Source organism: Callionymus lyra, chromosome 5 (genome assembly GCF_982586985.1).
Source record: "Callionymus lyra chromosome 5, fCalLyr1.hap1.1, whole genome shotgun sequence".
Lineage (NCBI taxonomy): Eukaryota > Metazoa > Chordata > Actinopteri > Syngnathiformes > Callionymidae > Callionymus > Callionymus lyra.
The window spans coordinates 31,185,261-31,200,173 of record NC_141822.1 but is presented as its reverse complement, the minus strand read 5'-3'; the positions used below and the strand labels follow the sequence as shown (position 1 = coordinate 31,200,173).

At 41.5% G+C, this 14,913-nt stretch overlaps 1 protein-coding gene across 1 annotated transcript in view; it reads left to right on the top strand.

Annotated features, from left to right (window-relative positions):
• Nucleotides 1-7,062, top strand: part of unc5da (unc-5 netrin receptor Da) — a 226,380-nt gene extending 219,318 nt beyond the window's left edge. Inside the window, exons 16-19 of the mRNA XM_087791958.1 lie at nucleotides 1,141-1,290; nucleotides 2,675-2,839; nucleotides 2,903-3,081; nucleotides 5,076-7,062. Of these exons, the coding sequence (XP_087648084.1) occupies nucleotides 1,141-1,290; nucleotides 2,675-2,839; nucleotides 2,903-3,081; nucleotides 5,076-5,274 (693 nt within the window). The 3' untranslated portion in view covers nucleotides 5,275-7,062. The remainder of the gene's footprint in view (nucleotides 1-1,140; nucleotides 1,291-2,674; nucleotides 2,840-2,902; nucleotides 3,082-5,075) is intronic.
• The last annotated feature ends 7,851 nt before the right edge of the window (nucleotides 7,063-14,913 follow it).

Here is a 14,913-nt window from a genome sequence, read left to right as displayed (position 1 = left end):
CTACTGTCGAGTTCTTTAAGAGGTTTGCATTTAAACTATGTAAATTTGATCTAAAATCTATATACTTTAAAGAAAGAAAATTGGTTGGTTTATTGACTTTTTCATTTTATATTTTTATACAGCGTTGTTTTGAGGAAGGTCGTTTTTTCTGTTATGTTTTCGCTTCATAGTTTCTCACAATCTTTACTTCCACTAAAAAAAAAACGTATTTTTGGTTGTTTTATCTTCAAATTTAAGATCAAAAATAAAATGAGCAAATATAAACTTGTCTTTCAACCATCAATTTTTGCTTGCGGCAATAAATGAATCAGAATTTAAAAAGTTAAATTCAGGTGACTACAATTGACCAAACTGTGAATGAGGAGCAAATAAATCCCAGCTCACGTTGAATTAATTCTCAGATGGACTTCCAAATGTCACGTCCAGACTCGTAATGACACCCAGCCGGAGATGAAACATCCTCCTGAAATCTTGTTCCCGGCTCGCCCTGTGGTTTAGCATAGATTTTAAAATTTAAATGATCACCTTTATGGCTTAGAGAGAAATGGCTCCTGAATATTCAGTTGACCCTTTGACCTCCTTAAGTCCCGCGATGTAACCTCAAATCCAGCAGGACGTCCTGGTCTGACCTGGAGATAACCCGAGAGACACGGAGAGAGAACGTTTGGGGGGAAAGGAACACTTTTCTTCAGGAGATTAGTTTTTGTAAGCCTCAAAAAATATTCATGTGTGATGATTGACAGTTTTCAGTGCAACACATTGCTTTGACCAGGAGAGGCAAGAAACCATCTGCTCCAACTTCATTTTCAAAGTGACAAAGAAATGTTAGAAATCTATAAAGAATTACTGATAGAATTTTCCATAAAAATGAAATTAAAGGACAAAAAAAAGAGAAAATAACTTATAAAGAAGAGGTGAAAAATCAATCAAGGTGGATTGTTAAAGGAAAATAAAAAAAATCTGTCCTTGGTGGAGGAATGAAGAAGAAAAATATTACCAAAAAATACTTTATTTGGATTTCGTAAAAAAAAAAACTCTAAGGACTTTGATGAGTACTGAGAAATTTTTTTTTTTTTTTTTTTTTCATATCAGTTTGAGATGACTTTGGGCCCTGAGGGATGCTATTCCTTGTCTCTCCAGGAGGTGGCGGTGGGCGAGCGCAGCAGAGGGGGGCGTCTGCTGGAGGAGCCCAAAGTGATGCTGTTCAAGGGGAACACCTTCAGCCTCCAGGTGTCCATCCAGGACGTCCCACAGCTGCAGTGGAGCATCAAGCCTTTCACCACCTGCCAGGTAAACCTCAGTGATGTCACTCCCTCCACCGTGTGTGTCAACAACGTTCTGTCTGACAAAATATTAATTAGTGAAGCCGACACTCTCGTCTCCGGCTCATCTTTTCATCTCGCCGTCTAATTCTCCCGACGGCCTCATGACCGCGGGGAAGCCGCAGCCGGTTATCTCTCGCTTGCACACAAAGTTAATTACGACTTCCGGGCGACTATGGAAGCAGCCGCACACACTCTGTCCGACCACGAGATGTTTATCCCAGCAGTGACGCCGCCGCCACACAAAACATCGGAGCCTTCCTACTTCCAGAGTAGCCGTCCTGCCGTCAGCCCGTGATTGAACCCTAGAACAAGTGGAGACCTGCTGGCCAGCTAATGGAACTGTGATTTTCTCTCTTCAAATAGAGCTCCATAATCACGCCTCCTCGTCAGAGTGCTGCTCAGGAGGTCCAGGAAAATAAAAGGACAAAAAGATTTTTACCTAAGAAAGTTTCTGAGGGTGAAGTTTCTTGGTTTATTTAGGGGCTTATATTATGTTTGTCCTGTAAAGACAGTTTAATTTCTATACTTTTTTTATTAGTGTATCTTCACACTTTTTATCTAATACAATAGATAGTACATTAAATTACTTGCATTTCTGTTTAATATCAACTTCTTTGTATTTCTCTTTATTTTCATTTTTTGTGTAATTTCTTTTACGTACATTGTACATTTTCATCTACATATTTTTCAAATAATTGCATTTTTTTTATTTAATGTTTTTCACATAATGTCTTAAAATTTATATTTGGGGTGTGTTGATTTTTTGGTTTGTTTGTTTTTTACTCAACTTTTTGTTTGGAGTGGAAATCACTCTTTTGAAATCTATTTTTGTATGATGGAGAAGTTTTTCAATATTAGCCCTGATCTATGCAGTGAAATCTGTATTTGTTTAGGTGTAATTTAAAAAATGTTCTGATAGCTTATCCTAGTCTATATTTAAAGATAACAGCAGAATGTTACTGTTAAAATATTTTTTAATCGTTCTGTGTAAGTGATAAAAAATATTTAAAAAAGTTTCTCAAAGAGGATTTTCTGTTGCTAAAGGCACCAAGCTCTCGGTTTCTGTAAAAGTGTGAAATGTCTTAAAAATGTACCTCAGGTTCATTTTTATATTTGTTTTTTTTTTAGACTTTGCTTTTAAGTTAACTCAGTAATTGCACATGAGAATGTCACGTTCGCCCACACAAGTTCATCAACAGTATGAAAAAATAATCAACAGTTTTCTGACTCACTCTGGAGGTTTACCATTTAAAATGTACACCGTAGATGAATCTGAAGTTTTCTAAAAGCGTCATCCAGGGCAAAATAACAAACTTCTTTTGTTTTCTCCGCTTCTCCTCGTGGTCCAGGAGTTCTCCTTCTCTCAAGTGTGGGCCAGTAACCAGCGCCCCCTGCAGTGTGCCTTCTCTCTGGAGCGCTACAGCCTCTCCTCCTCCCAGCTCTCCTGCAAGATCAGCGTTCGACAGGTCAAAGGTGAAGAGCAGATCCTCCAAGTGTACACGTCCGTGGTGGAGGTGAGTTCCCGAGTCCTCATGTTTGCTAGAGCGGAAAAAAACAACGTCTCTGTTTTCTTCCAGAGCGAGAAAGGAGTGGTTCCCTTTTTCACTCAGTCGGACTGCACCATCACCTCACAGACGGGGTCGAGAGCCTTCAAGATCCCACTTTCCATCCGACAGAGAATCAGCGCCACCTTCGACACCGCCAACACCAAGGGCAAGGACTGGCAGCTGTTAGCGCAGAAGCTACACATAGACAGGTAGGACTCGTCATTGGGACTCACTGGGACCTGTGGGACTCTGTGGTTTCAATACTCGGTTTATGTGCCCTCCTTCACGTGCCCTAAATACTTGCCCTTGGTGGAGTCCTGGCTGCCATTTTGAGGGTTGAGGCGAGTTAGATCGATGTTCACTCCAGAGCGATATATCACCCACAATGCACTGCAATAGTGCATGAAAAACACATCCATGCAGTGGCAGCAATGGACCTCAGTCGTCTGTTGTCTGTTTCCGACCAAACATTATTATTAAAGGAAAGAAGAAGCGCACATTGTTACTAATGATACAACAAACAACAAACAAACAAAATGGCAGAGCAGGTTGTATACAGTTTACATACTTGTGCAATTGTATATATAAGACTACAATTATTCAACGTTTACTACAAATAATGACAATTTTTTTCTTCTGCATTGGCGCTATATGTCAGGTTCATGTCATTAAATTGAACAATCAATGGACACATTATTTTTTCATTAAATGGGTTATTAAATGATCAAGAAAAACAATTAAAAAAAATGTATTTAAATAGAATTGTTTTCAATTAGTGAATAGTGAAAAAAAATTAAAATATAAAATACTTGTAAAGTAAATTATCTATTGTTGTGTATTCTGTTGTATATGCTATATTATATTGTAAGTTTGACCTCTAGTTAAGTGTTTAAGTGAAGCTGTAAAGGAATCGTTAAACTCTTCTCGAAACTTTCAGAGTGATTTGTGCAAAGACAGTTTGACGACGGCGTCCTCCTCACGGTGTAAATGTCAAGTCAGTCTGAATGTCGTTTTGATCCCAGTTTTTGGGCTGAGCGTCTAATCTGCGGTTATCAAGTCGCCCTCAGCCATGCGTCGCTCCACTGATTTCATTATAGATGAAGAAAGTCACAGCAGCAGGAGCGAAGTCAAGGCCTCGCGTCACTACAGAGGAGAGGCTGCTCCCGGGTCAGCCGGGCCCGTGGCAGCATCACAGTTGTGATGTTCATTAGCGGCTCTCACATGCTCAGGGAGGTCAGCGTGAGCAGGGTTTAAGGTGTGGGGACAGTTTTAGTCATCCACGATAAGGATTAACGGCGGTCCACGGGCCACGCTGTCCGACGGCATCACCGCCTCTCCTCATCAAGCCAAACAAATGTTGCCACCGTGACTGTAGCGACGGCTGATGCATCGTTACGTAAAACTCTGAACCACCTGAAGGAAACGATCGCTGCCTTCTGTGGAAAAGTTTCACAATGGGAGGTTTAAAACCGACTTTTCAAAAACAGCTAGTTAAGGCGAGTCTCGCAATCATTGCCGGCATTGTTTGTGGAGTGTCATCATGCTGAGTTCAGTAGGAGGGAACAGCAAGACAACCGTAAACACAGTTAAAGGAAACACTTCCCTCTGCTGGACTTGAGGTGTAACTGCAACTTTGGGGGGAACCAGTAACGTATACAAAACGTATGGAAACCGAGCGAAGCTTAGTATTTGCAAAGAATATTTTAAGTTACAAAAAGAGCTATTTTCATATTTTAAAATATTATAAATTCAAGGTTATTTGTTTGGGTTTTTTTTGCAGGGGGTTATATTATAACATAACATTAAAGGTATATATTTTTTATTTAAATAGATGTTGTACTCATCAGTGTGTGTCTGTTTGTTCAAAACTCTCTTTTCATTGAAATATTTACATTAGAAAATGATCTGGAAATTAATTTTTGTCTACCATAACCACGCCCACTCTGCTCTGATTGGTCAAGGCTTGTCACCACATGTCTATCCTGGAAGCCACCACCTCCAAGGGACTCGTTGTATAAACAAGTATCTATTTAAGACACTTAAATCAACACATTAGTTGCTCTTTAAAAGGGAGAACAGCGGAAATAATGCAACAATCTCTGAAACAAGTTGGGGACTGAATAACTCTTTTGAAAATCCAGCTCTGCGTTTACAAAACCTTTGCTACGACCAAATGAAAGAAAACTCTCTGTGTGTCCTGCAGGAATCTGAGCTACTTCTCCTGCCAGGAGAGTCCGTCCTCTGTAATTCTCAGTCTGTGGGAAGCTCAGCACCAGGACTCAGGGGACCTGGATTCACTGGCCAGTGCTCTGGAAGAAATCAGCAAGATCCAGTCCACGGGGACGTCCCCTCTGGACTACCGCAACGACGAGCAGGACTCTGATTTCCCTGAGCTCGGGTAACTCAACCCTTCGTGAGCCTTTCAGAACTTCACCTGCATGAGCAGCAGACGAACCGGCTGACTGACGGGATGAGGCAGGACTGCAGAAGACTCATTGTGGACCGAACGAAGACCTCTGCGAAAACCAAACATAGGTAGAGACCACGTTGGAGGTTCAGCGAGATCGAAGACGGGCTCCGTCGGCCATCTTTGAGAGACTGACATGGTTGACACTCCTGGAGAAGACTTGTGTCTCTACCGGACAGTTGATATGGTGTTCCCCCGGACAGGCGTCCACTCATTTATTGTACCGTCATAAGCTGTCGTTAGTTTTTTCTTCTTTTCTGCACTGTGTCTTTATCGTTTACGCTGGGAATGGAGGGATCTTTCAGGGCTTTGGGGGGTTTCGATGTTGTGGTCAGCATGTGAAAGACGACAGTTCGTCAGCGCTTCTCTGGTGCGTTGTTGGTTCGCCTTGGATTTTAACAAGCATTCGTCACGTGAGCTCAAACTGAAGAAGACATCACTCATCACGTTTGTTTCTTTCGGCTGAAACACGAAAGTTATCGACAACATCAGGAATTTGATGATTCGTGCTGCAGGTCAAGACCAGCTCATTTACTCCTGCCACTGCGACACCTGTGAGAATACGACCTTTCAAAGGTCACACACCTTGTGATCGCAACTTTGTGGAGTGTGAAAGTGAGGGTACAAATTTAGAAAGACCCGTCACGTCCCCTGACAGTGTTACTGAAGCATTGTGGTACAGAACGCTACGCACCTGGCACTCTGTCCCACCAGGGGCGCCTCTGTGCAGCTGGTTCATCCAGTTCACTGCACATCTCACATTTAAAGGAAACTACAAACCAGCAAATGACCAGTCTGAACCCTGTCCCGCTCGCTTGTACTATACTTTTTCATCCACGGTCTCAAGACTCAAGTGAGATAACGTGGTGCGGTCAAGATGTCATAGTGTTTCAGGCTAAAATTCAATTGAAAGTCTAGTGTTGTATTTTGGAAATCAAGTGAATCCACTTTGCGCTTCATGGACCTTCTGCTCAGTCAATTTCGTTGACTCTAGATTTACCACCTTAAATAAGACCACTATGTGTCCAGCATCAATTTGCTCCAGAGACTGGCAGAAGCACTTTCTTTGAGCGAAGTTGAATTGATCAGACAAAGAGCAGACACGGCAGAAGGTTTTCTCACCACAGGGTTTCCTACGAGAACTGACCTGGAGAGAGTTAGTCTTCAAAGGTTGATTGAGATGCTTCATTGGTCTCCACAAGAATTAATATCTTTCAACAAAATCGACCTTCTACTAACTTCTGAAGCTTGTTTGAAGAGTTTAGCGTTCACGTCGAAGGACTCGAGGAATAGAGAGTTTAGACAGCATTGTTAGGGTTGGATTCACCAAGCCTTTTGTTAGGGTGACCCCAAATCCTTTTAGGAGTCCACTATATTCTCCTGCCCGACTGATTGAGGCTCCTTCACCAGCTTGGTCTGGCTGATGAGTCCCACATCTGCAGACAAGATAGGACATCCCAGAACCTTGGACGGTTCTGGGATTTACATTACAAAGAGGGACAAGAGAGTGACACCGCAGGTCTTCAAAGGTCAACAAACTGGTTAGTCATTAAAGGTATTAGTGGTCCAGGACTAACATGACTTGCTGTCCGTGCAGCATCTTCAAAATCGAATACTTTAGGAGGTCATTGAAACCAGGAGCTTAGGAGAGTTTATTTACAATACTGGAACCATGTAGGGGGTCCTTTTCCTTTAAGGACCTGGAAGGGTCTAAGGGGTACCCTGGAAGTTGGTGTGAGGATGGGTCATGGGTTCATGAATGAAGACACTCCATAGTTGAGGTAATGTTCTTGAGAATCTTCATTGTAAGAGTTTAAGTTCAACAGTAGTCCATCCCTCCAGCTGTTTTTAACCAGGGTCGTGACAGAGCAGAGGCACCAGGGCGGAGGCGGAGACTTCTGGAGCTGAACGTAAGCGACGGTATAAAAGAATCAAACATCGAAGCTACAAATGCTGAACCATCAAAGAAACATTTGTGTTGTTCGACTGTGTAGAGGATCAATCAAGTTCCTCCACGTTTCACGTCACAGACTGGACTTGCTCGGTTCCTCTCTGGTAAAGACTCCTCTGGTTGTTGGTGGTGATCAGATGAGCCCTGATGTACATTTGTTTACGTAAATATATATAAGAGGTTCCTCTGATATACTACGATGAGACGACCTTCAGCGGTCAGATTTCAAAAGACCAATAAAATAAACACAAATTTAAAGGTGAGATTAATTCTTGTTTAAACCGACACATTGAGGATGGTCATGTGACCCAGTTGAATGGGTGAGAGGTCACTGTTGGTCCAGTTAGAAGCCAGTGATCCTCATTAGGTGTCGGGAGGTTCTGGTCTTTGCAGAGGCTCGAGCAGGTCCAGTCGGCAACACTCAACCTTTCGAACAGATTCTCATTCACAGGGAAGTCCCTACTTCAAGATCCCAAGACTGAGACTTGATTGAATAAAGTGCTTTCTGTTGACCTCTATGGCCTCTGAACTTTTTGTCTTTGTTGAGGATCCTGAGTCAAGGTCAAGTCCTCGATGACACGTGCAGTAGAGATCCACAGGTCAACGTGAACAGAACATTTAAAAAATATATATGTATCAATGAATAAAGTTTATTACAGTCTGAATCCCCCCCTTGATGACCTCTTGTAAATCATTCATAAACATAAACATATCTTTTCTCTTTCGTTTGATTCTCTTTTCTTGAAGCAGCGTGTCAGAAGCCTAAGAGGAAACACTGCTCTCTAGCGGCAGGAGGCAGGAACTGAGCTCTAGGGAAAAGTTGAGTTAATTTAAGACAAAATCTAACTAGAGAAGATAAAATAAAGCCAGGGTGACCAGGAGAGGCTGGATTTCTATTTCAAAACATATAACAAATACAGAAGATTGAACAAAAAATATAATAAAAAACAAACTTCGAAAAAGAAGAATATCAAAAAGAATTGTGGGCTTTTACAGCTTCAGAATCAGAATCCAGAATCAGAATCCCTTTATTGTCCCGTGAGGGGAAATTCGTTTTAACAACAGAAAGAGCAATATACCAGAAAAAAAAATAAAACACCCAGAAATAAAATATTAAAAAGAAAAGAAAAAATCTAAATAGAATAGAAAATAAATCTGCACTATATTATATACACAATCATATTTACAAAAATAACAAGAAAGGTGCAGTTAGATAATTATCTGGCTGTGTTCTTGTTGTGGAGTCTGATGGCAGTAGGGAGGAAGGACCTGCGGTACCTCTCCCTCACACACCGGGGGTGGAGCATCCTATCACTGATGGAGCTCCTCAATGCCCTCAGTGTGTGCTGGAGAGGGTGAGACAAGTTCCTCCTCATGGAGCCCAGCTTGCTCCGTATCCTCCTCCCAGTCACTTCCTCCACAGGATCCAGGGGGCGCCCTAGGACGTAACCGGCCTTCTTAATAAGGCTGTCCAGTTTAGCCCTATCCTTTGCTGTCATGCTGCTCCCCCAGCAGACCACACCGTTGAAGATGGCAGAGGCCACTACTGAGTCATTGAATGACTTCAGGAGTGGCCCCCGGACACCAAACAACCTCAACCTCCGGAGCAGGTAGAGTCTACTCCGCCCTTTTTTAAAAAGAGCAGCAGTGTTATCCACCCAGTCCAGGCGGTTTTTGAGGTGAACACCCAGGAACTTGTAAGACGTGACAATCTCAATGTCCTGTCCCTGGATGTTCAGTGGTGAGGGGGAGATGGAGGGACACCGCCGGAAATCCACAATCAACTCCTTAGTTTTGTTGGAGTTGATCTGGAGGTGGTTTTCCAGGCACCAGTCAACAAAGTCCTGGACAAGTCCCCGGTACGACCCATCATCCCCGTCCTTAATGAGGCCGACGATGGCGGAGTCGTCCTTCATGTTTTCAAAAATATTTATCTAACATCATTGAGTGTTTATAGTAGTTTACCAATTACAGAATGAATTGCTATTTCATATACATATTATATTGAATCATCTTCAGTGTGACGTGTCGTTTACAGAATATTAGGTAATATTAAGGTTGTAATTGTTTTAAAAACAGGAAATACAAGCGGAAATTACAAATAAAAGGGGTTAGTGTTTACCCACTAGTGGATGAATCAACTTAGGCTTGAGCGTTTTCTATTTTATCTTTTCATCATCTTTTTTTGAATAAATAAATAATGATTCATAATTAATGCCATTGTTTGAGTCCCAATCAGGTTAATCAGTCCCAGCACCAATACAGTAATAATAATACTATTCTTAGTTGCAGTAGTAGAAGTAATATAAATTATTTCAATAAGATATATTTCAAGGCTCTCCAACAAGCATCTGTTGAACAGGAAACTTGTTCTCTCATTTCTTCACTTGATAATAAAGATCGGAACATGACGCCGGGCGAGGAAACTCACTTCTGACCTACAAAGGTCATCCTTCATTCCGAACACCTAGTTGCACTTCCACATATCCATCGGTGACCTTTCCGTTCCTGTGGAAGTCTCAGAGTTCCAGTGACGCGTGAAGCTCTGAATCACAGCAGACCTGTCGTCTGGTGGCGCTCCTCTCCTCCATCTCCTCGCCTCAGAGAGCAGCAGACGTCAACTCACCTGGTGAGGAAGGTATCTCCGGGATCAGCCGGGAAAGGTCGCTGTGGAATCACGTTCATTCGGCGGATTCTTCTGCTCGAGAAAAGTTTATAAGTTATTTTGTTTCCTTTTTGTCTGTGAGTGGGTTTTTTTCCACTTAATTTCCTACTTTTTTGCAGATGTTTTTCCTACTTTTGAGGACATTTCTGGTGGTTTAATTCTATTTGTTTTATTTGTTGTTCTTCAAAACTTTTTAATCACCCTTTCTTCTTTTCAACTCATACTTTTATTTTCCTCTTTATATAATAAATCAATACATTATTTGATCTGGGTCAGTTTTTGTTTCATCCTCTCGACTATTCGTATTTAACAGGTTTATTGTGAAACTTCCTGTTTGACTGATTATTGTATTAATGATTATTTGATTGATCATCTTCTTTGAACACATCAAGGGATCAGAACCAAAGAGGCCAATAGGACACCCACGTCAGCCGTGACACCAGTGAGTGAGTGTTTCCAACGGTGCCACCTGGAAGTCCAATCTAAGATGTGGGGCGAGGACAGAACAGTGCATGACTGCGTTTCTGAGGAAGGATCTATGTCAGCATCACTTAAACCTCCTTCTGGAACGATACTTCAGACTGGTTGGATTGAAGCCCTGGAGAGCACGAGCAGATGTGTCTCCGGGGAAACAGTGAGACGCCCTGCAGCGATCTCCCCTCCAGATTCAGACGTTTCTGACATTTCCCCACTATTTAGCACGAGTTCTAAACTCTCTTAGAAACTGTCACACTGAAGAAAACTTTCCTGAATTTAACTTTTCTTTCAGATTTGAAGCCTGAAAAACCTGGGTGTTGTATTTGATAAAGACATGTCTCTTGTTCAACACTGTAGAAAACTGACCAGAAACTGTTTCCTTCAACTGAGAAAAATCTCTAAATTTAGGAAAATGTTATCAGAACATAATCTGGAGCTTGTAATCCATTCGTTTGTTTCTTCTCGTCTGGACTATTGTAACAGTTTGTTGTCATGTCTTAACAAGAAGGAGCTGTCTCGCCTGCAGTTGATTCAGAACTCTGCAGCGAGAATTCTAACCCGCTCTAGTAGAAGAACTCACATTTCTCTGATCCTTAAAACTCTTCACTGGCATCCAGTTTCTTTCAGGATCAACTTTAAAATTCTGGTTCTTACTTTCAGATCTATTCATGGTCAGGCTCCTCCTTACATCACTGATCTGATCCAGCCTTACACCCCAGCTCGGGCTCTGAGGTCTGTGGATCAGAATCTACTGATGGTTCCTGAATACGGTTCAGGACCAGAGGAGAGAAATCCTACCAGGCTGTTGCTCCTAAGCTTTGGAACGATCTTCCTCTCTCTTTGCGCTTGATGGAGTCTACTGACTCCTTTAAGAAACATCTTAAGACGTTTCTATTTGTTCAGGCTTTTCCTTGATTTTCTGGAACTCCTGTTGTGTTCTCAGTTTTATCTTGATCTTTAAAATGTATACTTTATTGAATATTGTTTTGATCGCTATACAAATTAGTTAAGTAATTACTTACTTACTTATTTTAATCATATAACATTTTAGTTCAAATTATTTATCACTAAATTAGTAATCATTCAAATGCTTGTCAAAATTTCAATTGTTTTTTTTTACTAAAAAGATGCTTTCAGGAGCGTTGTAGCTTTAAAAACGTGTCACTATTTTTGATCGTGGACACTGATGTTTGCAGATGATATAGTGATTTGAGGGTACACAGCAGCTGAAGGTGCAGTTACAGGATAATTCACTGTTTCTTTTCTAAAAACTCCAAGTGACATTGACCTGAGAGTGTGTTTACGGAGGAGCACAGTAACTGCTCAAGGAAAGTAGAAACTTCTGTCAGAGTCCAAATGCTGCGGCTGATGGTCCGCTGAGCAAACTCAGTGAGAGACACGAGTGAGGAATTAAAGGCTCCTGGTGGAGGTTCTGGAAACGGCTGCAGTGTGGAAAGTCTGCTGCGAGGATCACAGCTAACAGCGCCTGACACTGTTTGCATTCATGAGGATTTGGAGAAGGAACATATTCTGGACTCAGGAAATGTCGACGTAAAAGTCTGCTTCAGTGGTCAGAGAGAAGGTCACGAAACACACACACACATCTATTGACTTGTGCAACGACTTGTGTTTCTCTTTAGAATAATATTAATTGACGCTGCAGTTTTCCCTTCAACGAATGTTGATCAAAAATAAAGATAAAGAAATAAAAATACAAGTTTATCGTTGTATATATTTTATATATTTCGCTGCACAAGTGAAGCTGGCAGTTACAACTTTTAGCCACCAGAGGGCAACCTTTACTTTTCCTTACAACTCACACACAAATCGCACACAACCCAGACAGGAACACACACACGCGAATCAAATATACACGCTTAAACACAAGCACACGTATAGACACACAGGCAACATAACAAATAGATACGCAATCACACAGACACGATATAACACACATACATACACACTATAACACACACACACACACACATAATATAACGCACATATAAAAACAAACACCTGAAAAATCATACACAAAACAATAAAACACACACATGTACACACACAAACGTAATATAACGCACATTTATACAAACAAACACATAAAAACATAAACCAAAACAATAGAAAACACACATGTACATGCAATAGAGCACACTCATTTACAAACAAACACGTCAAAACACACGCAAATACAATAGAACACACACAAACATACAGTACAACACTGAGAGTGAATCACTTGTTGCTGCAACACTGTCCTCACCGGAAGTTGTCTGTCCCAGGAAGCCTAACTTTCCCATCAGGCCTCACTCTTCCCCTCTAGCCCTGACACACACACACACAGTCACACACACACAAACACACACTCACACACTGAACAACTGCTGTGACTCAGACGGATTAAAGATGGCTCTCTCTTTCTCTCACTTTCTTTTTTTTTCCACGCCCCCCCCCACTTCTGTGTCCGGATGAAAGCAGCAGACACCCACTCCACGCACATACCAACCAGGCCAGGACACACACAAGTCTATGTGCTGCTCAGGGCGAGGGGGCGGAGGGGGAGGGAGGTGGCTGGAGTGCAGGGGGAGAGGGGGAGAGGGGGGCAAACACAAGTCATGTGAAGCTCATGAGAACAAACCTACAAACGCCGGAGTCTTGTTCTGCAGCCTGTTATGAATCTTTTATCGTCTCGAGATCCTAATCTCAAATGTGACCCCAGCCCACGCCGACACCCACCCCCCCTCTCCGCCCCCGCCCCTCGCACCACAGCACGCCATCTGTGGAACTCACACTGATATTTGACATGAGCTAGGAACTCTGATTTGTTGTTTTTTTTTTTTAAGTCTTGTGGAGGATCTAAGAATAGCAGCTGATGCGATAAAATGAGCAGATAAGCCAAATGTGAAAAACAGGAAGTGTTCAAGGATATTGAATTAAAAATGGTAATTATGAGATGAAAAGTCCAAATTCCTGATTACGAGATGGAATCCTCAGATACCATCCCTTCAATCCTTAGATTATATAATTTAAAAATCAGATTCAAACTTGATCAAGAGAAACATTAAGTTATGAAATACAGTGATACAAGAGGCAGAGGTCACAGAGGTCACCTGTTCAATACAGGAAACACAAAGAGACAAAGAAAACCTCTTTCAACACTCTTAGATACAGACAATAACAAGTCAGAAATGTATGTTTTGGGACTGTAATATAATGTAATTATTGAATAAAAGCAGTTTAAAGTGATGGATGGAGGGTTGTGGGGGCAGCTGCCAAAGTCAAGAGGTCCAGACTCAGAGGTGATCACAGTTTAAAGTTCATCAGCCAGTCCAGGATCCCTGGAATCTTTCAGGACTCGTCCTGGATGCAGTTTGACAGTCTGGTGAAGGTAAAACATCATGAGGTCAGTGAAAAAATAAAAATGTTTTTGACATTAGGATCCAATTTTATTAAGTGGTTTGTTTTTATCAGTCAAATGAATCGTTATTAACTTGTTAGCTTTGTCCCCATTTTGTGTATTTGCCTCTCGTCGCCGGTTTTATCCGATTCAAATGTACATTTTTATGACTCATTCCCACTCAGTTCCGCTAAACTTAACTTAAATTAGTTAGATAAAGCTCGCTCCAGTAAGTTAAGGTCTCTCGCGAAACAATTAAATCTAACCCAAGAAACCAACAAGGATAACTAGCTCCTCAAAAACGCTCTTGGACGTAATTTTCACTAACAAACGTGAAACTTTTATTAGTGGGGTGTCGGACCACAATTCAACCAAAAACTCGAAACAGAAATATAAATAAAGAAATGGTCCATATTTCATGTATTCCAAAGCGTGACATGGAGTCGTTTGATACTGAAATAAATAATGTTGTCCAAAATGAGTTAGTTTGTGGCCAGGACACTCAAATCCTTTTTAAATTTACAGTTGCAAAACTTCAAAAGTACAAAATCCTTACCATGGCTCAATGAGATGTTATGCCTTTAAATGAAGGAAAGAGATGCTGCACTACAAAAGTATCTCAAATCTAGGTTAAAGACTTCAACATCTATGTACATCCTCCCCCTGGAGGGTGTAATGGACGTTGAATGTGTGAGTGAGGACAGGGTGAATAAAATTATCTCGTCACTCTTAATTCTAGAGACTCATGGGGACTAGATCCGTGTTTCCTAAAGAAATACAAAAATGTTGCTCCAGCACCATCACACACATTATTGTCGTTGAGTGAGTGTTTGGTTCCATCAGCTTTTAAAACTGCAATTGTAACACACATTCTCAAATCAGGAAACGGAGAAGATATTAAGAACTACAGACCCATCAGCACACTCCGAGCTGTCTCTAAAGTCACTGAAAAGGTGTAGCTAAACATTCCACTGACATGTCATGCTGTTACTTTCTTGAGGTCATCAAATCCAGGTTGGACAAGGGAGGGGTGGTATTCGACACTGTCAACCACTCAGTGCTGCTGAAAAAACCTTTCCCG